The sequence below is a fragment of the Meles meles genome, chromosome 10, assembly GCF_922984935.1.
Source record: "Meles meles chromosome 10, mMelMel3.1 paternal haplotype, whole genome shotgun sequence".
Classification (NCBI taxonomy): domain Eukaryota; kingdom Metazoa; phylum Chordata; class Mammalia; order Carnivora; family Mustelidae; genus Meles; species Meles meles.
In genome coordinates, this window is record NC_060075.1 from 91,019,523 (window position 1) to 91,041,978 (window position 22,456).

The window sequence follows — 22,456 nt, forward strand, 5'->3', positions numbered from 1 at the left end:
AACTGTAAAATAACAGTGTTTATATATAAATACTGTTAGGATCTAGGATCTGATGGTTATAAGCTGACTCTTTGGCCAACCTGAATGGCCAGATGTCTGGTGAGATACTTGAAGGCAGTGCGGGATACAGGAGTGGGATTTCAGGAGGTCCCAGATGCCAGCGACCACCTGTGAATTACCGTGACAATTGAAAAGATTGCCCCCCCCCCCCCCAATTAGAATACACCTTCCAGATGGTGATGGTACTTGTGTTGCAAATCTCTGCCTTACACAGGTCAGAAAGACCTGGAAACCTAAGGGATCCCAAGGGAACAAAGACTGCCCACCATTTCGGATCAGAAGCTCCTCATGCTGTAATTTCATTTTCTCGAAAGGCTGGAGAGGGCGGGAGGAGAATGTCTGCTCTAATTTTTCTCCAAGGCTGACAGGTTTTCTGCCTTCCTTTCCCTTTGTCAGCCTGCACTATCTCCTCTGCCTGCGTTCTTGCCAGGAAGTGCTTTGCACCGTCTCCATTCCCTGTCCTTGGAGCTTGCTGGGGAGCCTTTCTTCAGGCTAGGTTCCTAAGGAACTGTGAAGAAGGGCTTTGAAAGTGTTCAAGAAAACTGGTGGGAAGTTGTTTTTTTGTTTTTTGTTGTTTTTTTTTTTCCTCTTATGTGGTGAATGTATATACCATACAGGTTACCTGTTTCAAGGTTTTCTATAAGTAATTTGTCACTTTGCAAGTATATGGCTAAAGTATTCTGGTATATAAATAATAACAATTTCATCTTGATTGGTCAGTTTGAAAGATACGATTTTCTATAAACCATAGCATTTTATTTTATTTTAAGATTTTATTTATTTGACAGACAGAGATCACAAGCAGGCAGAGAGACAGGCGGGGGGGGGGGGGGGTGGGAAGCAGGCTCCCTGCTGAGCTGAGAGCCTGATGCGGGGCTCGATCCCAGGACCCTGATATCATGACCTGAGCGGAAGGCAGAGGCTTAACCCATTGAGCCACCCAGGTGCCCCAACCATAGCATTTTAATAATAATTGAGCTTGTGACTCACGTCACCAAATGAATCATTGATAACAGTGAGAATCAACATGGAAGGATGTATTTACTTGTCGCAGTATAACTTCAGGAGTCAGTATTTTTGCTTCCTGTTCTCTGTGAGGCAGCATTTGGTACTAGAGGTGTCTAGGTTCGAGTCCTCCAGCTCTGCCGCAGAGTGGCTTTGTGATCTGGAGCAAATCAGGATCTTGGAGCTTTACCATAAAAATGTCCTCATCAGTAATGTGGTGATGTCGGTGTTTAATACAGTGGTTGAAAGGATTAATGTTGAACATTTGACACAGTCCTCTTCTAGTACTCATTCCTATGCATCCACCTTTTTTCATATAGTCTAACCACAGTGCATGTAAAATTTTTGTCTTCCTTTTTCACTTGACCTAGCATAAACAATTTTTATAATTACCATTTTCGAAGTATTAAAATTCAGTATTATGGTATATAATGACATTCTGCCACTAACTATACTGTGGACATGATGTCCTCTCTGTGTATAATATGAACCTTAAATTTACCTGCTTACTTCAAGAAATAAAGTTTTTCAAAACCTCCCTTCTTGACGTAAGTGTAAGCAAAACTGGGAGGGGACAACAACCTGAGTTGAGTCTGGGCCGTGGCCCATGGGAGGCTTCCCAGGTGAGGGACGGTGCACTTCCACACGCCACCTTGAAATTGCAGCCTTCAGTATACAGATCTGGAGGCCTTGACCTCTGGGTTGCGCAGAAATGTTCAAAACTGTAACTATTAAATCTGAGAATATCAAGGATATACTCAATAATGATTTCAGTACACACAAGCATTTTTCATTTTGTTTCCTATTTTTTTTTTTTCACTGTAAAAATCATGCTGCTGAATAGAAGTATACTGTTGACCAGGAAAGAATGCACTGAAAATTTAAGCAAACAGGTGTTTTGGGGGCAATTAGAATTGCAGTTCAGGAGGCACAGATACAGGTAGGAGCCTGAAGCCGAGGAAGCCAAGAGAGGGCAGGGTTATAGAGTGAGAGGGCTGAGAGTGTAGTTCTCATTCAGGTCCTCCGTGCAAGACTGGGAGTGGAAAGAAGTTGGCGGGATTGGCTGGGGTAATGTGCAGATGAAGGGTTGAAGCTTTGCTAAACTGCTTAGGCTCTTTGGAAGTGAAGAGTGAGGAGGATTCAGGTGTCCCGATGAGAAGGAAGTGAAGTCCCAGCTGAGAGCTTGCCACTGGCTGAAGGAGTCTTCAAAAAAAGTTTGTGGTTTTCCCAGTGAGAGTGTGAATAAATTCCTCTACCTTTATGGCCTCCCGATCACATTTTAAGCGACTCTGTTAGCTAGGGTTACTCGCTGTGTTTTGAAATCTTCTTTGACAAGACATACTGATTTTTCTTTCTCTAGTAGTATTTCTGTCGCGTAAATCTCTGAAAGTAGAATTATTTTATTAGAGGACACAAGAACCTTGTATGGCCCTCGATGTGACTGCCAAATTTTTTCCAAAGATATTATATGGATTTACATACAGATCCCCAGTTAAGTAGTTTCAGCTGTATATAAGGTGAGCCTTTTTTTTTTTTTTTTTAAATTTCAGGTGTTTTGTGGGGGACTGATTTACCAGGTGAAATATTGATTTTAATTTCTCTTTCTTGGCTACTGGTGAATTTAAGCAGTCTTCACATATTTGTGATATTTCCTCTTGCATTTCTTATTCATTCGTTTTTTTCCTCTTTTTAGCTTAAGTAATATGTATAATAATGTGTAATAATGTGTAATCATATTATTCTGCTTTTTTTCTTTTAGCTCCAGTAATAAACCGATTCACAAGGCGTGCCTCGGGTAAGTCAGACCATATTATGGATTTTGCTTATTAATGGTGACATTTCTTAAGTAATAATTGCTGTAGAGTAATGATGTATTTGTCATTCGTTTTCCCGGAAAACCAGCCATCGGATATAATCAAGGACGAGGACATAATTGGAAACAACCTCTGCGTGGCTGAACTTAAACCCACCCTGTGCACTGAGACTGATGCACCTTTTTATTTATTTTTATTTATTTATTTTTTAAAGATTTTATTTATTTATTTGACAGACAGATCACAAGTAGGCAGAGAGGCAGGCAGGAAGGCGTGAGGGGAAGCAGGCTTCCCACTGAGCAGAGAGCCCGATGCGGGGCTCGATCCCAAGACCCTGGGATCATGACCTGAGCTGAAGACAGAGGCTTAACCCACTGAGCCACCCAGGCGCCCCTGGTGCACCTTTTTATTTTTATTTATTTATTTATTTATTTTTTAAAGATTTTATGTATTTATTTGACAGAGATCACAGGTAGGCAGACAGGCAGCCAGAGAGAGAGAGGAAGGGAAGCAGACTCCCTGCTGAGCAGAGAGCCTGATGCGAGGCTTGATCCCAGGACCCTGGGATCATGACCTGAGCCTAAGGCAGAGCTTTAAACCACTGAACCACCCAGGCGCCCCTGATGCACCTTTTTAAATGGAACCTCTCACCCCAATTTGTCTATTCTTGTTCTTGATCAATCATTATCTGCCCAGTTCCCGGAGGTGTCAGGCACGGTTCAGAAGCAGTGATTTAGAAGATCGGTGAAGGACATCCTAGGAACAGTGGTGGAGGAGCGATAGGAAAAGGGACAAGGAACAGGGAACGAGGACAAAGGACAATGGATAAGGGACAGGAAAACTCTGAAAATGTAGATACAGGAACCTGTCCTCATGGTGCCCTTCGGAAGAGGAGGGAATTGCTCTGCCTTTGTTAATGGTCCTGAGGCTCTTGTTCTCTTCAAGACAGCGCAGTAACCTAGCATATGTTCACTGTGAGAGATCGCAGGCACTGACAGATGCTTGAGTTAGATTCCCAAATACTGTACCACCTGCACTGGTGGGGAGTACCGGCCACAGCTGAGAACACTTCTGTCCACAGTGGTTTAAGTAAAGTGAGCTTGGGCATTGAAGTGGATGAAATTTACTTCTGTGGAATGCCTTCCTCTCTGAACAAAGAGGACAAATGAAGTGTTATTGTGTTTGATGTGAGAACATTACTCTTTCTTTTAAATACTCTAGAATTTTTTGTTGATGAACGTTTTGACTAGATCATTTCTGACGTCTGTATGATACCATTGAGTCATTTAATCGAATTACCTTGTTTCCATTGTGCTGGATTATTAAAGATGTTAAAGATTAAAGATTATTAAAGATATTTTAAGGTTAAGTTTTATTTTTAATTTGTCGGCAGTTACTGATACAATTTATTCTTATTATGTAGTGACCGGCTGTAAGAGGAAAAAGACCAGGATTGAGAACATGTGCTCTATTGGGGTAGTGTCTACTTTATCCTCCTGAACTTTTTGTAATCTGAAGACATATTTACTTTAAATGGTGCAAACAAAGAGTGGATTGTAGTGACTTTAGTGGAATGAGGAATCATGTTTATGTCAGCAAGACATCAGATGATATCCCAAAGCAGAGCCATTGAGCGTGATGGTGGTGTAGTTTAGGGATATGGTCTGTGAGCAGTGGTGGGAATAAGAGAGGAGCAGTAGGAGAATCCGTCGTGTGATATCTTGTCTTCATGGTGTAAAATTCTCTCCGTAGACGCATAGTTAGGAGTCTTAGAATAGATCATCTGTCTTTCTGTCTCAAACTGTAGGCATGAGACAAGTGTATCTGGGCAAGTTGTATTAGCACTTGTTGTAGGATCAACTTAACCTCAATCAATGGGTCAGGGGCTCTAGTGTGTAGGGTAGCTTTGAAGTATCATTATTTTAGTTTCTCCACCACCACTAAATCCGTGTCCAGTGTATCTCAGTAAGACTTGGCTGGAAGTGTAGGGAAGATGGAATGCCAGCAGAGAAGCCCACAATAAAGTCGGATGTTGTGTTTATTTCTACGATGACAGGCATAGGAAACGTCGATGAAAACAAGAGGAAACAATTTGATTTAAAGAAAAATAAACAAGGTGATATCAAGTTCAGGAGTTGTGTTATATCTAGCAATAAGCCTTAAAAGGAGTGAAAAGTGTTACCTTAGGAATATAACACACTGGAATCCGTTATGAGAATGAATCTTGACATTGATTATTTTATGTGCATCTTCAGTCTTTCAGGCAAGAGAAATAAAATTGTATTTACTACCTTAGATACAAAGAGCAGTGGTATAGGAAGGAAAAAAAGAAATGGGACCTATTAATCATCTACCTATCTATAATTTATTTGACATTCTTATTTTTTATAGAAGTTTCTCTAAAACTTTTCTGGCAAAGGAGAATACAGAAACAGACTTAAGCCATCTTGGGGAGGAAATCCTATAGTTCTCTTTGTTAACTCAGTGGCTAAAAGGAATTTAATTTAGTAGTAAAGATACACATCAATTTATTTGGAAGTATCATTTCCTGAAAATAATAAATGTTTACTTAAAATGTAGAAATTCATAATTGATAGTTAATATTTCTTAGCACGTCTTTTTCTAATGGAGTTTTATTTCAGAAATACTTTTTTCTTTTCTGAAATGAACCGTAAAACTTACATAAAACCTGTCATTTTGGGGAAAAAATAAGTCAGTTAAAATCAACCAGAAGTTTATGTGATATGACAGTTTGTTTCTTATTCATCTATTTTTTAGTAATGATTTCAACAACAAATGCTATGTAATATACAATAATATACTACCTGTGGTGCTCGGTAATCAGTCTCTGTTGATGGAATGAAAGTGGAAAAGAATATGTTACAATGTATTTCTAAATCTTTGAGGTTTTGTCTTTTGCTATTCCTACTGCATCTTAGAAAAATAAATACTACAACTGTAGTGATTCAAACAAAACATTTCTTTTATTATACTTCAGGAGGATGAGGGGATGTTTACATTAAGAAAGTGTTTAACAAATACATTACTTAGGATCATTTTCACACCTTCCACCACACTTTCTGTGAAACTCTCTTCATGTGCTCTCAGTACCTGCCTACAAACCTGTCAGTTTTCATTTCTATAAGTAGACGTGTCACTCAGCATTTTCAAATGGATTTCAAATGGAGTTTGTGGAGGTTTCAGGGTTTCCTAAGCTCGTTTTCCACTCGGTGGAGGAATGAAAGGCATACAGTAGGGGGTGACTTATGGCAGCAAACACAGATGGGCGTTAGATTGGTTACATTCTACAACACAGGATCGAAACTGTCAGGTGTCTTCTGAAATCCAGGTGAGGAGGTATCTTTGGTATCTTCCTGACAGCAACCCGTAACCTTAATTTTATCACTTATTTTTTTTATATTTATTGTTCATTGAGCTGTAGTTGACATAGAACACTGTGTGTGTTTCAGGTGTGCGGTGTTTTGGTTTCACACATTTATATAATGCAATATAATTTTTTTTTAATATTTTATTTATTTGACAGAGAGAAATCACAACTAGGCAGAGAGGCAGGCAGAGAGAGAGGAGGAAGCAGGCTCCCCGCGGAGCAGAGAGCCCGATGCGGGGCTCGATCCCAGGACCCTGGGACCACGACCTGAGCTGAAGGCAGAGGCTTTAACCCACTGAGCCACCCAGGCGCCCCTATAATGCAATATAATTACCCACAGCCTTATTTTTAGGCAGTACCCCATAATCTTCTTTTGAACAAAAGAAGTACTACTTTTGTTCTTTTTTTTAAAAACTCATTTCTACTCTCAGTAATCATTTCTTATCAATATGTCTTTTTTAAATACACAGAAGTCACACATAATCTATTCTATAATCACATAAGCTATTATGTGATTATATATAACATACATAAAATTAACGGAAAATACACATACTGTCTTGGAATGTTGATGGAATTAGAATTAACATTGACAGTTTGGAGTATTTTGGAAGGTTATTTTTCTTGGTGGAATAATGGAGATATACCATTTATTATAATTATTATTAAAAATTTAATGGTAGTGGTAGACATAATCGTTGGATAACTCTTTGAAGAGTAAAACTTTACACGACAACAGTCCAGTTGCTTCTCTGTTCCTCTAGTATATTATGTGGGAAAGACTCCAGAGTGTGAGGTTTCACAGACTTGAGGTCATACCACCCATACTGTGCAAATTTGCACGTAAGTTATTTTGCACATTGAGTCTTACTTTCTTATTTTCACTTCCTTTCAGTTTGGGATCATAAGAGCTATAATCCCGCTTCTGCTTATGGTTAAGCTAGATGGTTTTTATAAAGCAGAGTGGCTAGGCTCTCAGAAATGTTAGTGGTCAACCATCTTCTGAACATAGTTTAAAACAAAACAAAACAGTAAGACCTTCAGTGCTGTGCCTTAGCCTTTCACGAATAAGCCTGAGGGAGTCATAATACTCTTTGATACCATCCTTTAATATGGGGCATCTCCTTTTACTGTTTGCATGTTACGGTTTTTAGAAAGATCATAATGGTTTTCCTCTGTGGTCTTGTGTCTGAATTGGAAAAAAAGAAAAAGTAAAAGAAATTTCTTGTTACTCTTGAGACAGTGCCTTGCAGTATGACCTCAGACCACACTCTGATTTTGTTTTAACCCTAGGATTTTATTTTGGAAAAAGTCAAGCTTATAGAAAAGTTTGAAGAATTGTTCAATGATCACTTTTCTCTGGATTTCCTGGTTCATATTTTACCACATTTGTAGACCCCTCTCTGTCCTTCCCCTGCACACGCTCATACCCACACTTCGTTTTTCCACTGGATTTTTAGGAATTCTGAATACTTCATTTGTGTCTCCTAAGAACAAGGTCATTCTTTTGCATATTACACTTAAGGAATTTAACCTTGATACAGTGCTGTTATCTACATAGAGTCTAATGTCCTTCCTTGTCTTGGTGTAGCCTCTGTTCCTCTCTCTTTATCTAAGTTGATTCAAGGATTTTTAGATTGCATTTCATTTTCATGGCTCCATTTTTCTAATCTTTCATAAACTGACTCCCTAAAGTTTTTGAAGTCTGCTTCCCTTGAAGTTCTGAAGTTTCTCCCTCCCAGTGAAACCATTCCCATTATCACCGGTTATGAATTCTTGGTTCGCTTGGGCGTACCCGCTGTCTGGTCACCATGCCCTGCTGGTGTCGGTGAAGCCTTTGCATTGAGCATTGCTTTATTTAGTACTGCTTTCCCGGACTGCTGTTGAGCGTTACTTGCTCTAATGCATAATTATTTCTTATAATAGAAGTGAAAATGGAACTCCAAATTATGAATTTGGTAATTTTCTTTTCTTATGTAGATAATTAGCCACACTTCAATTTTTAGCCATAACGTGAGCATTGAATTTTATAGTATATTTTTAACAGAGCTAAAATTTTATAATTTTCCCTGCATTAGCATTTGGAGTAATTCAGAGGTGAAATTAAGTCTTTAAATTTCACACACCCACTGTGTAAAATGATATATTAAAAATTCAGTAAAATCACCCAAACCAGAAAATGATTAGTCCCCAAGATAGTAGTGAAACAACAGAAGTTCAGATCTTTTATTGACTCCAATTCAGGGAACATATGCTTCCTTGATTGAGGGAACATATGCTTCCTTTTGTTTTGTCGTGGAAATATTTTGGAGCCTTGGTGTTCATTGTTTTTTTCTTTAAAGTTTTTTGATGAGAGCTTTTAACCTTCCCATTTTTTTTTTTTTTTTTTTTTTAAGATTTTATTTATTTATTTGACAGATAGAGATCACAAGTAGGGAGAGAGGCAGGCAGAGAGAGAGGAGGAAGCAGGCTCCCCGCCAAGCAGAGAGCCCGATGCGGGGCTCGATCCCAGGACCCTAGGATCACGACCCGAGCGAAAGGCAGAGGCTTTAACCCACTGAGCCACCTTCCAAGATGTCATTCTCGTGTTGTCAGACCAGTTTGCTGGAGTGATTATACTGACATTTGTACTTTATTTTTGAAATGAGCTTCAGTTTGAAAGCTCATTTCAAGCTTGGTCATGACCAACACCAGGTAATGGCCACTGGGAGCATGTTCCTTGAACTGATTTCCTAATTCATTCTGCCGACATTTACTGCAGCCCTACTGTGTGCCAGATACAGGACGAGGCACGCAAGAGAAGTAGGACACGGCCCTCCGGAAGTTCACAGTCTAGCAGGGGAGCTGGCTGTGACTGACTCGGTGTGGTGAACACCGTAATGTCTACAAAGGGAAAAGGAGAAAACCTGTAATTGTTGCAGGGCATGGCTCTCAGGAAGGGGGCTGGTCATTAGGGCTTATAAGGTGGGTTTCAACAGAAAAACAAGGTGCGTGGTTGTGCCTTATCACGCAGAGCCAGCTGTTTTTATCATGATGTCCCTCTGTGCTGCTCTGCACCTTGCCCCAGCATCGAGACCTGTGGCACGGAGTAAGCAGTTGCCCACGGCCATGGGCAGCAGGGGCTTAAAGCCAGGATTTACTTCTGCCTTTAACTTACCATTCCTTCCCAACCTTAGGGTCTCTGATGTCAGAGGAGGCAGGAGAGGCTCTGGACTCGGAGAGACTTGTGCTGGAATCCAGCTCCGCTACTCCTGTATCCACTTACTAAAAGTGTGGGAGGGGCCCCGGGGCTTAGTCATCTTGCTAAGGCTGGGTTTCTTCAGGTGTAAATGGGAATAATACATACCTCACAAGATTATCGTCGTGATCAGACAGTAGATAATACATGAAAAACACAGCACAGTGCTCTTTCCGGTTCAGTTTCCCGGTGTGAGCCTGTTGTCCAGTTGTGTCTCCTGCATAGACAGGGCTGCCAGGATCCGGGCCTGGACGGAAAGGTGGGTCCGAAGTAGCTGAGAAGGCTTGACATGGAGACTTGTTAGAAGGGGGACCCCCAGGATTAGGCCAAAAGCAAGGGGCAGATGGTTCAGCCGAGGCAGCAGGATGAACACAGAGGGCCCGGCCCTGCGCAGGAGGACCGAGATTCGAGGGTGGAGGGTGGACCTGGAGAGCTGCTCTGAGATGCCAAGTGTAGCCCCCAGGTCTCTCCCTCGGGGGGACTGGAAGTGGTTCCAGGCTGCTTTATGCACCTGTTGGCTCTTTGTGCCCAGACTAGTTCTCCCCTGTGGTTCTCTACAAATAAAACCAAGTGAGCAGAGGAAGCACGGCTCCTGTCTCGGCCCATCCTCTTCCCGCCCCTCCTGTCATCCTCTGGCAGTACTGATTTCCTGGCCTTGTAAGTGTGGCTGTTCCTGGGTGCATTAGCGTGCTGTGGGAAAGAGAGCCTCGTGCAATCCGTGGGCAGTGTTGAGTCCCCGGTTTTGTTTTTTGTTTTTGTTTTTTTTTTTTTTTAAATAAGGATTTTATTTATTTATTTGACAGACAGATATCACAAGTAGGCAGAGAGGCACACACAGAGAGAGAGGGGGAAGCAGGCTCCCCGCTGAGCAGAGAGCCCGATGGGGGACGGGACTCTATCCCAGGACCCTGGGATCGTGACCTGAGCCGAAGGCAGAAGCTTTAACCCACTGAGCCACCCAGGTGCCCGAGTCCCTGGTTCTTTTTTTTTAGGCCCAGGAATGCTGATAGGCATTCTCAAGGCCAGTGAGAAATTCAGTTATCTTGAATTTAACTGCATTTTCTTCAAAGTTCTCTTTGAGCCCCCCAGGGAGGGGGGAAAGGAAGGCGGTAGTAGAAGCATGCTCAGCAGTTCAGGGCAGGGCTGGGGCGCAGGATAGGCTCTCTTCTCCTGCTCCCAGAGTGCTGTCCTCAGACTCTTCACGCCCGCAGTGGGAGAGGGACTTGGCAGATGGCCCACTGGGGCCCTTGTGCGTCCTGGTTACTGGACACTGCCCTGCAGAGCAGACGTGAGTAGATAGAAGGCACGGCCATTCTCTGATTATGATCAGAGTTCAGGTCTCTGTTCCACAAACCATATGAAGGATCAGCCTCCTTCCCCCCTGAATCCGTGGCAGACCAGTACTTTTATACAATAGGATAAGATTGCCGCTGCTGTATCCACGTGCTGCAGTGGCCCCAAAGCTCGCTCACTCTCAGTTTCTCTCCCTGGGGACTGCTGTGCATTCGGGGTCATGACTGCTGTGCTCTGTGGGAGATCGGAATCGTCTCATAAAGGAAAATTACACATTCATCCCCAAATAACTGACTATTAAACCAATGCCAAAACCCTTGTTTTACTACTTTGGCATCTTGTGAGAACAGACAGCAGCGTGAATGGTGTCCCCTGGAGAGGGAGAATGGTGGCAGGTGGCCGCTGGGCCGCAGGCCCTGGGGACACAGGTTGCTGCCACTGCCCGGTACCTGCCTGTTCACCTTAGGAGCACTCCGGAGCCTTCGCTTCTCTGCCTTCCTGCAGCTCGCCCCCAAACACGTCCCCTGGCCCCTCAGCATCCTTCCTGTCTCTCTTGGTGCCACCTGTCTATAGAGCGCGTACTTGGGCTGCTGTTACTGTTTACACAGCACTTAATGCCGTGGTTGTTTGTTCACACATCTGGTTCCCTCCTAAACTGTGCTCATTGTAGTTAACGAACTGAGGAGAAAGAGGGGCAGGACGCGAAGTAAGGAAGTGGGAGTCCTAGAAGAATCAGGAGATTTGGCCACATGTGCACAGTGGGGTTTAAGATTCCTGAGGGAAGGACCAGCAGGTGTGTGGTTACAGCTGAGGCTGAGGCGAAGGAGATGGGGTGGGCTTGGACCCCAAAGTTGTCTATGGTGATGGCGGAACTGGCTTGTGAAGAGCGTGGAGCCGGAGACGTATCAGGAGGGGCACCTGAACCTGTGAATCTCAGAGATGCCCCCACGTAGGCACGAGGGTACCAGGTAGTGGTGTGGGTGCCCATGTGGGGAGCCACGAGGATCCCTTGCTGTCTTCTGGGTCCTGCTGTGTGCCCGAAGCAGGGCCTTCTGAGAGAGGTGGTGTTCCCGGAGTAGAACTGGGTTTCAGCTCAGTGGGGATATGTTGGGAGTGTTTTGTAACCGCACTTGAGGGTGTGGGGAAAGCGTTGGGAAGGAGGGTGGGAAGGGATGGGAGGACCCTGCAGGTCAGAAGTTCAGTTGAGCAGGTTTTTTTGAGCAGTTACTGTTGCCAGGCACTGTCCAGGGACCGTTGCCCTGGGAAGGGGCAGCTGCAGATGCTCCCTGACCTTGAGCTGCTGCAGTCCAGTGGGGGAAGCTTGAAAGAGTGTGGACATGAACTTGGGGAGAAGGTGGTTCTCTGGAACCTTGCCTGTTGTGGATGACCGAGGTGTGAGAGCAAAGCGGGCATGGCCGGATCAGGGGTCTTCAGGGTATAATGTACTCACTCTGGACGCATGTTTAAACTTGCTTTAAAGCTAATTCTATCAGGTTTCCAATGAGAGATTTCTACTGCCTGATGTTTAAGTGCAATGGACAGTATGGCATAGAAGTGAAGAGCTTGGATTTGAGGTCATTCTGTCATTTTTTTTTTTTAAGATTTTATTTATTTATTTGACAGAGATCACAAGTAGGCAGAGAGGCAGGCAGAGAGAGAGGGAAGCAGGCTCCCTGCTGAGCAGAGATCCCGATGCGGGGCTCCATCCCAGGACCTGAGATCAAGACCCGAGCTGAAGGCAGAGGCCTAACCCACTGAGCCACCCAGGCACCTCCATTCGGTCATTTCTTGATCAAATAGCCAGTGAGGGCCTGTGATGGGTTTGGCACGGAGCGGTGCCCAAGGCAAAGGACATTGTTTAGGGTATTGGCTACACCATTTATCAGCTGTGTGACCTTCGGCAACGTACTTAAACCCAAGTCTTCTGTAGAAATGGGTTGTTGTAATTCAGAAGTGAATTCAGGCAAAGCTGCTTTTTTTTCTTTTTTCTTTTTTTTAATCCCAATGCCTGGCACAGAGGGAGTGCTAAATTAACATTTCTATATCCTTAGGCTCAATTTGTTTTATTTTACTCTAGCAAAAATACCTTAATATTAGTATCTCTGCTATTTTCTCCTATAATTTACCCCACTGACTTTTAATTGGCCAGAGTACATAATTCTGTGGGTCTCCTCCAGCAAATTCTCCTACCCTAAACTTGGATTGATAGAACATTGTATCAGCATTTGATGGAGATGGGAAAGATTTCTCTCAGATGTAACATCCTTTGGATTTTTAGATAAAGTCAGAAAAACAACTTTAGTCTCCTCGATTGTAAGCTGTATTCTTAGACTGTTACTTTGAAGATAGATTGATCTGACTTTTAAAATTTAACCTTTAATTTTAATCAGGTCTGTGTAGATGCAGATGCCGCCCCGTCCTCGTCGCCATTAGATTGGACCAGCTGTGCCCAGGAGCTGATTGCTAGGAGTGTTACTATTACTGGGTTCTGAGTCTCTGAGAGCCAACGAGTGTGTTTTATGCTAGCTAATCATTTGATCATGTTTTCTCATATTTAAAAAATTAATGACACAACTGAAAACCAAAAAGTGAATCTCAATCTGCTCTTTCTTTTACCATCTTCAGCCTTGAGTTACTAAAACTGGAGAACGCTGATTTCATAGTTGTTTTACTAAGGCAATATAATTAAACTGCTAAAAAAACTAAAATACAGATTAATGGTATATTGTTTTCAAAATGGTAGAAAAAAGGAGCCTTTCATTTGAAAGACCAAATAGCTTAAATAGTTGTGTTGTTAGACCTGTTTCAAGGAATGATGAATATTATCTTTACTGACCTCCATCAGAAAAGGTAGAGCTGGCCCTGCTCTCTTTAGGTATTTTAAAACAATTCCAAGTTGTAGCTCCCATTTAAAAACAAACGTAGGTAGTTTAATATGCTCTGCTCTATGCATAACATAAAGTAACAGGGTACCAGACACAAGGTATTTCAGAAAAGGAACATGGCTTTCTGCTGTGAGGTCATTTTCAGAGCTGAGTTTCCACAGGTTGCTGGGTAATACTTGTAGTAGAAATGCAAAACTTAAACTTACCATAGGTACTCAGGTGGCTTTCTAAAATAAACTGCTACTTTTCGGGGTCCTGGCTGGCTCAGTTGGAGGAACATGTGACTCTTGATCTCATGGCTGTGAGTTCGAGCCTCACTTTGGGTGTAGAGATTACTAAGAAAAATAAACTTAAAAAAAATTAAAAATGTGGGCGCCTGGGTGGCTCAATCGTTAAGCTTCTGCCTTGGGCTCAGGTCATGATCCCAGGGTGCTGGGATCCAGCCCTGCATCCAGCTCCCTGCTCTGTGGAAAGCCTGTTCTCCCTCTTCCACTCCATCTGCTTGTGTTCCCTGTCTCGCTGCGTCTCTCTCTCTCTGTCAAAAAAAAAAAAAAAGAAATCTTTAAAAAAATTAATAAAAATAAACTGCTGTTTTCAAGTTACCTTTTTATTTGGTCTTTTCACTTTTTTCAGATCTTTTGGCCCTGCTAGAGTATTGCTTTTCTTTCTTCAGTGGCTTAACATGAAGGGGAGAGTTTAATTTAGGTATATTTCTTAGATTAAGAGCTGTCCTTAGAATTAGAATTAAAGTGAAAGTTTATAATCCCAGATTATGTTTTTAGGGATTAAAAAATAAATATTTATGTCCTATCACAAAAACAACGAAGTTTGAAGTTAAATGAAAGCAAAATTTTTCTTTAGTAAAATTGTGTTTTAGAAAGGACTGTCGATGTTAAACTATATAGTTGGTCGGACTAAAATCTGGATGGTTGGATGGTTTTCCTATCTGTAGGAGAGTCACACTGCGTGTCTCATCCTGGACAGAGTCACACTGCGTGTCCCGCCCCTGGACAGAAATTCTGAGGCAGAGGTCATTATATGTTTTCAAGGCAGCCTGTGTGTCCTGTTAAAAGCTAAACTGAGGCATATTAAAAATTGGAAGAGTTTATTGGAGCAAAAATCTATTCAAATCACGCAGCATCCAGTCTAACAGATAGAAAGGAGCTCCGAGGAGCTATACAAAAAATAGAGACTTGTAGGCAGAGGGGAGCGGAAACAAGGAAGTTATGTGTGGCAGAAAAGTAGATTGGTTCCTGCGGGGTCACTTTCATATAGGGAATGACAGGGGTTTGCCTCACTGGCGCTGACTAGGCGATTCCTGATTGACGGACCTAAGAGTCTATCTCAGGGGCATCTGGAACTGTCATCAAGTTTCAGTTTGGTGACATGGGACTTAGCATAAGTGACTCCATTTGGCGCCTTTTGTTTTTTACAATCCCATATGTTTCTCATGAAGTTGTAATTCCCAGAGCTTTTTCCCCTCACTTTTGTCAAAGAATAAATTTCTCTAACAAGAGAAGTAGTTCAGAAGTGTGACTAAGGACCAGTTATTTTGATTATGAACCTTAGCAGCTTCATCTGTGAAAGCAGATGATGGTGGTGGTAAAATGTGCTCGGGGTCGCCTGTGTGCCAGGCCCTGTTGCTCAGCTTTGCTTTCCCTGAGATAATCTATGATAGTCACGACCACCGTCTTTGAAAGGACATTTTCTTAGTGTCTTGAAAAGGGAAGGGGATAATACTTAAATTTAGATCAAAATTAATCTGAATCGTGATGTCGAGGGGCAGGGAATGTACAAGTCACACCAGAAACTGCTTATTATACATTTTTGCACAGGCTGAAATCAGGAGTCCAACGCTCAACTGACAGAGCTACCCACACGCCCATTATTTAAAGACTTTTTAAGGAATGCCAGCGTGACTCAGTCAGTTAAGCGACTGCCTTCAGCTCAGGTCATGATCCCAGGGTCCTGGGATTGAGTCCTCCATCGGGCTCCTTGCTCAGTGGGGAGCCTGCTTCTCCCTCTCCCTCTGCCTGCCACTGGCCCCGCTTGTGCACGTGTATTCTCTACCTCTGACAAATAAATAAATAGACACATTCTTTTTTAAAAAAAGAATTTTAGTGATGAGATGTGTATATGTTCATGATAAAAGTCAAATATTATAATAAAATGAAATTAAAGGTGCTTTTTTCTCCTGCTGTTCCCAGTTCCAGCCCTGGAGATCGCCACAGTTAACGCTTTCTTGAGTACTTTCCTTGACGTCTTTAGGCATGTGCATATTTAGTTGGAATTTAAATGATATCCACCTTTCCACGTTCTCTTTTTTACCTAAGAGCATATCCTGGACTACTTTTCATGTCTTTGCATGCAGAGGTGCCTCATTCTTACTGGAATGCTTGAATTCCATTGAGGTCCATTATATGGCTGTATTAAAATTTATGTAACAGGGGTGTCTAAAAATTTCAGGTACGTGTAGTTTTGCATAACTGTGCCAGTAAAACTATAAATGGGCTTGCTTAGTCAATGGTATGAGCATGTACAAGTGGACAATTATTGTCAAATTTCCCCCTGCGATGGCATTACCCATTTCATTTACACCCTCATCTTTAACGTAGTGTGAAACACGCAGTACTACAGAATTTTTAAATGTTTTTCAATTGAATAGGTCCATTATGTTTTTAGCTGGCATTTTTAAAGATTTATGAGTGAGGCTTAGCATTTTTTCATCACCGTTGACCATTTGTTTTTGTTTTTTGGTGAAGTGCCTGTTCAGTTTTTTACCCTTACTGATTTGGTAAGTGTTTGAGCTTGGAGGTCAGATGGCTTTGTGTTCATATTTGGTCTTTGCTACTCTCTAGTTGTTTAACCTTGAGAGGGTTATTTTGTCTCTTTGAACTTAGTTCATTATCTGTAAAATTGGTGGTAAGTGTACTTAACTCGTAGGGTATTGTTAAGTCATTAATGAGCTAATCATGTTAAATGCTTATAACATTACAGTAAGAGTATAGGTTTATTAGTAGTATTACTAATACTACGGAGATCTTTTTAAAATAAGAGTGGTATTTGTCAAATGCCTTCATACAGTCATATGATCATTTGGTTTTTGTCTTTTAACATAAGGATATGGTATTGTGTTAATGGACTTTTTTTAAAAAATATTTATTTATTTGACAGAAATCACAAGTAGGCAGAGGCAGGCGGGGGGGGGGGGGAAGCAGGCTCCCCACTGTGTGAGGCTTGATCCCAGGACCCCAAGATCATGACCTGAGCTGAAGGCAGAAGGTTAAGCCACTGAGCCACCCAGGTGCCCCTTAATGGACTTTCTAGTACTCAACTGTTCTTACACTCCTAGGATGAATCCGCTTGGTCATAATATTAATGATTAATCTTGTTCTTGAAATGTCGTTAACAGATACCAACTATTATTTTAGTGCAAATCAAAAACATATTTTGTAACACAGAATCAGGCTCTGAATTTGAGGTTTATTTCAGAAACCGTTGCTGAGTGTGCTTTCTTGATTTAGGGGAGTAATTAGGGATCAGAGCTGGGAGTGAGCTGTTTAGGAACCATTGGTTGAAACACCTGCTGATCCCAACAAGAGGCATTTATCATGGTTTGGATGTACTTTCCAGGTCTTGGCTCCTCTGTTACCTCCTGGGAGAGGCATTCTCCCCCATGTAACGAGGTGTCATGTGTCCACTCACGGAAGAACCGAGTCACCTGCTAGCTTCCCCTTCAGGTTGGCATCCCACTGGTGGAACGTTAGGCCCTGAAAGAATGGGTGCTGAGAAGGGCACAGCCAGAGGGAAACTTGCTGGGTTCACACTTTGCACTCCAGGTGAGCTGAGGGACTTTGGAGTAGTTATATAACTTCTCTGGGCCTCAGTTTTCTTGTCTGTAAAACGGGGATAATTAATGGTGCCTTACACAATTGATGGGAGGATTACATGATATATGACAGTCAGAGAATGTTAAGACAGTAGGCAGCCACAGCGTCACTGGCTGGGAAGGTTTGTGAGAGGGCTGGCAGAAAGGGTTGCAGACCGAGGAAGAACAGGGTGGGGGGCCTGGAGGGGAGCTTTTGGTGGGAATTTGTGTGCAGAGGCCTGGAGCTTGTTCTCCTTCATTGGCCAGTTTGAATGATTATTCTACTTCATCCTGATCTTTTTTGATAGCTTAGAACCAAATATATCAATCTGTTTTTCAAGGTTTACTTCTCATGGAATGCCTATGCAGGTGGTATTTATTTAATCACACCAGTTCTCTGAGGTAGGTCTTAATAGCCACATTTAAAGATGAGAAAAATCTCATTTAATAATGCTTAGTAATGTACAAGGGTCATGCAGTTAATAAATGGCAGGAAGAAAACAGCAGAGCTGGGATGTGCTTTGGTCTGTCTGAATCATGTCCTCTTTCTCCATGCTGTAAATCAGTACTTCTGTCTAATCACAGGTAACTTATATTCCTACCTTAACAGATGAATTAATCTTCCTAAGCAGCTGGTAGAGGGCAGGGACCCTGTTTAGTGCTTCCGTCATCGTAAACACCAGGCACAGCTGTAGTAAAGTGAGTCAGTAAAGAAGAGTGGTTTTCTGTGTATTGGTTTTGCTAAAGCTAGAGGCATTTTATATTTGGTAAAACAAAAGTTTAATAGTTAAAAAACGAGTTGTTTGCCAGGTGCATCTGTCATTTTCATCAAAATGCTAAAACGGTTAAAAAAAAAAATACCACCCAGTGGTTCTGAAATCCATGAAACGTAAAGCTAAGTTGAAGAACCGAGGCCAGGTTTGTTCTGCCACAACAGCAAAATTTGGTGGAAGAGAATAATTTCAGTTTTGCAGAATACCTGTATCATTTATGATCTCTGGTTAATATCCCAGATCAGCAAGGATGGTACTCCTGTCTGAGCCACCCATGGTCTCTGACATAAGTGTCAACTACTTTTGTTGTTAGAATTTCATTGAGTTTGAACTTGTTATCTTGGTAATACCACTTTCCTGTCAAGGGCTGCTCTGTGGGTTTTTTCATTTTGTTTTGTTTAAGATTTATTTATTTATTTGACGAGAGAGAGAGAGAGAGAGAGAGAGATAGATAGATCACAAGTAGGCAGAGAGGCAGGCAAAGAAAGAAGAGGAAGCAAATTCCCGCCGAGCAGAGAGCCTGATGTGGGGCTTGATCCCAGGACCCCGTGATCATGACCTGAACAGAAGGCAGAGGCTTTAACCCACTGAGCCACCCAGGCACCCCCGACTGCTCTGTTTTATTCTCAGTTACTTCTGGCAGCTGGTTGGACCTTTGTTACCTTGTTTTCCTGGCCGAGATCTTTTTAAACCAGGGTTCCCCTTCATTTCTGATGTTTCCTTGGTTGTCAGTAACTGAAACACACATTGAAATCCATCAAGCAAAAAAAAAAAAAGTTTATTGAAATAATGGTCAGGGCGGGGTGCTCCGAAAATCATCAAGCTGCAGGGAAGGCAAGCCTGTAGCTGGGCCTTGGGAGGAACTGGAACCTGGGTTTCCAACACTGTGGAGAATCTGTTGGTCTCTCTTGCCGTAGGCTGCTCTCTCCTTGAGGTGGGCAGAGGACACCACAGCTCCACGCTTTACAGTGATAGCCACTAGAAAGAGACTGACCTGGTATTCTCTGTGATTCACGCCCTCCTAAACCCCAGGAAAGGTTTCTGAATAATCAGGCCACTCATCTTGGATTGATCTGGAAGCTGTCTCATTTACCGCTCTGGGATCCACTAGGACAGAGGGCCCCGAAACCCCGACCTCACCTCGGACTGACTTCAGCTGAGCCATTTTGGGTAATTAGAATCATGTCTGCGAGCTGATTATTAGGTTGGACTGGCTGCCCTGAGGAAGTGCTCTTGTGTTCGGTTGTCCAGGGCAGCTTCTCCGCTGGCCACCGAGCTTCCTCTGTAGCCTCAGGGGACATCTGCCTCAGACCCCCTACTTTTGCAAGTCAGAGACCGTCCACACCCCTGAACTCTCTCTGAGGGAAGCTCAAGTCACTTGTTTCACCACCTGCTTATAAGGCTACAGGTGACCCATTTGGATGTCTTTTTTTCTGTTGAGAAACATTACCGTTTCACGAGAGCATAATACTTTACACAAAGAATGGCAGTAAATAACAATCCAGACAAATGTCACTTCTTTTTAAAAGAATGGAACTATTATCTTGCATATCAGTTCGTCTAGTTACTGAAGGAAAAATGCCCTGAAGAAGACATCATACTTCACATTTAAACCACCACGTGTTCAAAGAGAAAAAGTGGGAGGCTAAAGGTCACTGTAATTTTCTTCTTACAGACTCTCTTTTGATGTTCTTTTCTTCAGAACAGTAGAACAGCCAACCACCTGGTTCCCTCCTATTATGCAAAATTATTGCATTTTAAGATCAGATTGGTTTTTTCCCCCTGGACTTGCAAGGGTTTGTCATTTGTGAGGGGACAACTTTTTTGTATGCATAAGCGTTTGTTTTTGAATGTTTCTACTCTGGTAACTATAGAAGAGATTGGCTTCAGGGTTGGTTGTGCTGTCTCTTCACTTAAATTAAGAAACACTTATCGTTCACTATTTGTAAGACTGTGTTCTGTGCACACTGTAAGGTTGCTGGAGCTAAGACTTAGCCCTCTGGAGGAGCCGACCACGTAACCGTGAACCTGGGCGCACTGATGTGGGGTGGGAGGCAAACAGTCAAGAAAGAATTCTTGAGACCTTTTCTGTTTAAACAGGTGCTTATTTTTAATACCACGGAGACAGGTTCCCGTGGGCAAAAAGAGCTGCCCTTTTGCTCTATGAAGCTGGTGCTTATATGCTTGGTGCTCAGGGGGAGGGGACATACAGCGAGTATTAGATCTTAAATGTTTCTTTCAATTTCTACTCGTGAAACTACTTACTACTGGGGCAAGATTTCTCTGTGCTTCTCCTTCAGATTAACTATCGGTGAGATGTGCAGACAGGCAGTCATGAGACCCTTTAAGAATGTAGCAGCTGGGTCTACGGCCGTACCACCCTGAACGCGCCCGATCTCGTCTGATCTCGGAAGCTAAGCAGGGTCGGGCCTGGTTAGTACTTGGATGGGAGAATGTAGCAGCTGGTACATGTTTGATTTTTATCAGAGCTATGCAGGCTATAGGTCTGCGTTCTGGGCTAACGGTGACGTTTTCTGCATCTGCCCTTCATCACTATGAGCCACTTGGAGGACAGCACAGCAGAGTTGGGTCATGGTGACTTCCACTCTGATTTCACTATACACATTCTGCAGAGAGCATGAGCCTGATGGAACGGCTAGATGTTCCGCTCTGAGTTTGTGCCCTCAACGGGTGCGGGTGCGGATGCGAGTGTGGGGGAGATGTGATTCTACCCCTCCCACTGGCTTGCTCCGTTCCTGCATACCTTGGAGTATGAGCATTTCTAGGGTTTAAAGGTATCCGTTTTTCATATAAGTAGCTTCTAAATGTAAGCCAGCAATAACTTCGAGTGCTCAGCAGAAGAAAAAGGTGTCAGTTTTAATGCTGGAGGGAAAACCCCACCACTCACTGTGGGACCATATGACCGTCTTGAGTAGTGGCTTCCTGTGGGATTTTCAACAATGACATTGACTGTCAGAGATGTTTCCCTCTTATATTTAGAACTTAACCCCCACGTGATGTGTGATTCTACTGAAATAAAAACACAAGTAAGGTGCATTCCGCTTCCCTGCACAGAAGGGAGAATTTAGTCCTACCTTGTGTGCTTAGGGAAGTGGCAGGGGGGAGGTGGCATTTGTGTGGTTTTGAGGAAAGAGTAGGCTTTTGAGAGGTGGGAATGGAAGAAGTGAATTTCTCGTTGAGCAAACCGTGTGAAAGAAGTAATACTGAATATTCTAATCAGGTTAGCAACTTATGGGTTTGGGCTGTATTCTATATGTTGTGGGAGGCATTACACATTGGGCCAGAGATACGTCATGCCCAGGGATGGTCAGGTTGGGATCCTGAAGTTTCCGAATGGGTCCATATTATCCTCCTCGCCCCTTTCACCTTGATCATTACCCAGGAACAGACTGAGAAGAGGTGGTGACTTCCTGGGGATGGCCACCTGTGGTCATCAGACTGCCTTAACCAAGGCGCATGAACTGGGAGGAACTGGGGGAGGGAGCAGACTGTCAGCCCATAGTGTTGTTACTGACATGTGCACTGTATACGTTATAAACCCAGCTGTGCAGTGTTGTAAGTATTACGAGACCTCGTCTTTTAAAGTAAAAATCAAGAGAAAAAACCCAGCGAAAGTATGTTTATACAGTCTTCCATATTTACTCACGTGTTTACCTTTTCCAACACTCTTCACTTCTTCCTGCCAATCTGAGTCAGCATCTGATGTCGTGTCCTTTTAGTCCTTTCTTGTAGGTCACATCTGTTAGCAACAGGTTTTCTCAGTCTTCGTTTAACTGGGAATGGATTTATGTCATCTTAATTTGTAAAGGATAGCTTTGCTGGGTACAGAATTCTTTGGGAAACAATTTCTTTCAGCAGTTTAAATATGGCATCAGTGCCTTCTGATAATTATTGTTTCTGATGAGAAATTAACTATTAATCACTTTATTGTTTCCTTTTATATGATAATTTTTTGCAGTTTTGAAGATTTTGTTTTTTATTTTTTTAAAGATTTATTTACTTTTAAACAAATTATTTATTTTTAAACAAAATAATTTGTTTAATTATTTGACAGACAGAGATCACAAGTAGGCAGAGAGGCAGGCAGAGAAAGAGGGGGAGGAGCAGGCTC

General features: G+C 42.6%; 1 protein-coding gene across 1 annotated transcript in view; it reads left to right on the forward strand.

The window, feature by feature from the left end:
* Nucleotides 1-22,456, forward strand: part of PRKAR2B (protein kinase cAMP-dependent type II regulatory subunit beta) — a 91,564-nt gene that overhangs the window by 22,010 nt on the left and 47,098 nt on the right. The window contains exon 2 of the mRNA XM_046021338.1: nt 2,825-2,860. Within this exon, the coding sequence (XP_045877294.1) occupies nt 2,825-2,860 (36 nt within the window). The remainder of the gene's footprint in view (nt 1-2,824; nt 2,861-22,456) is intronic.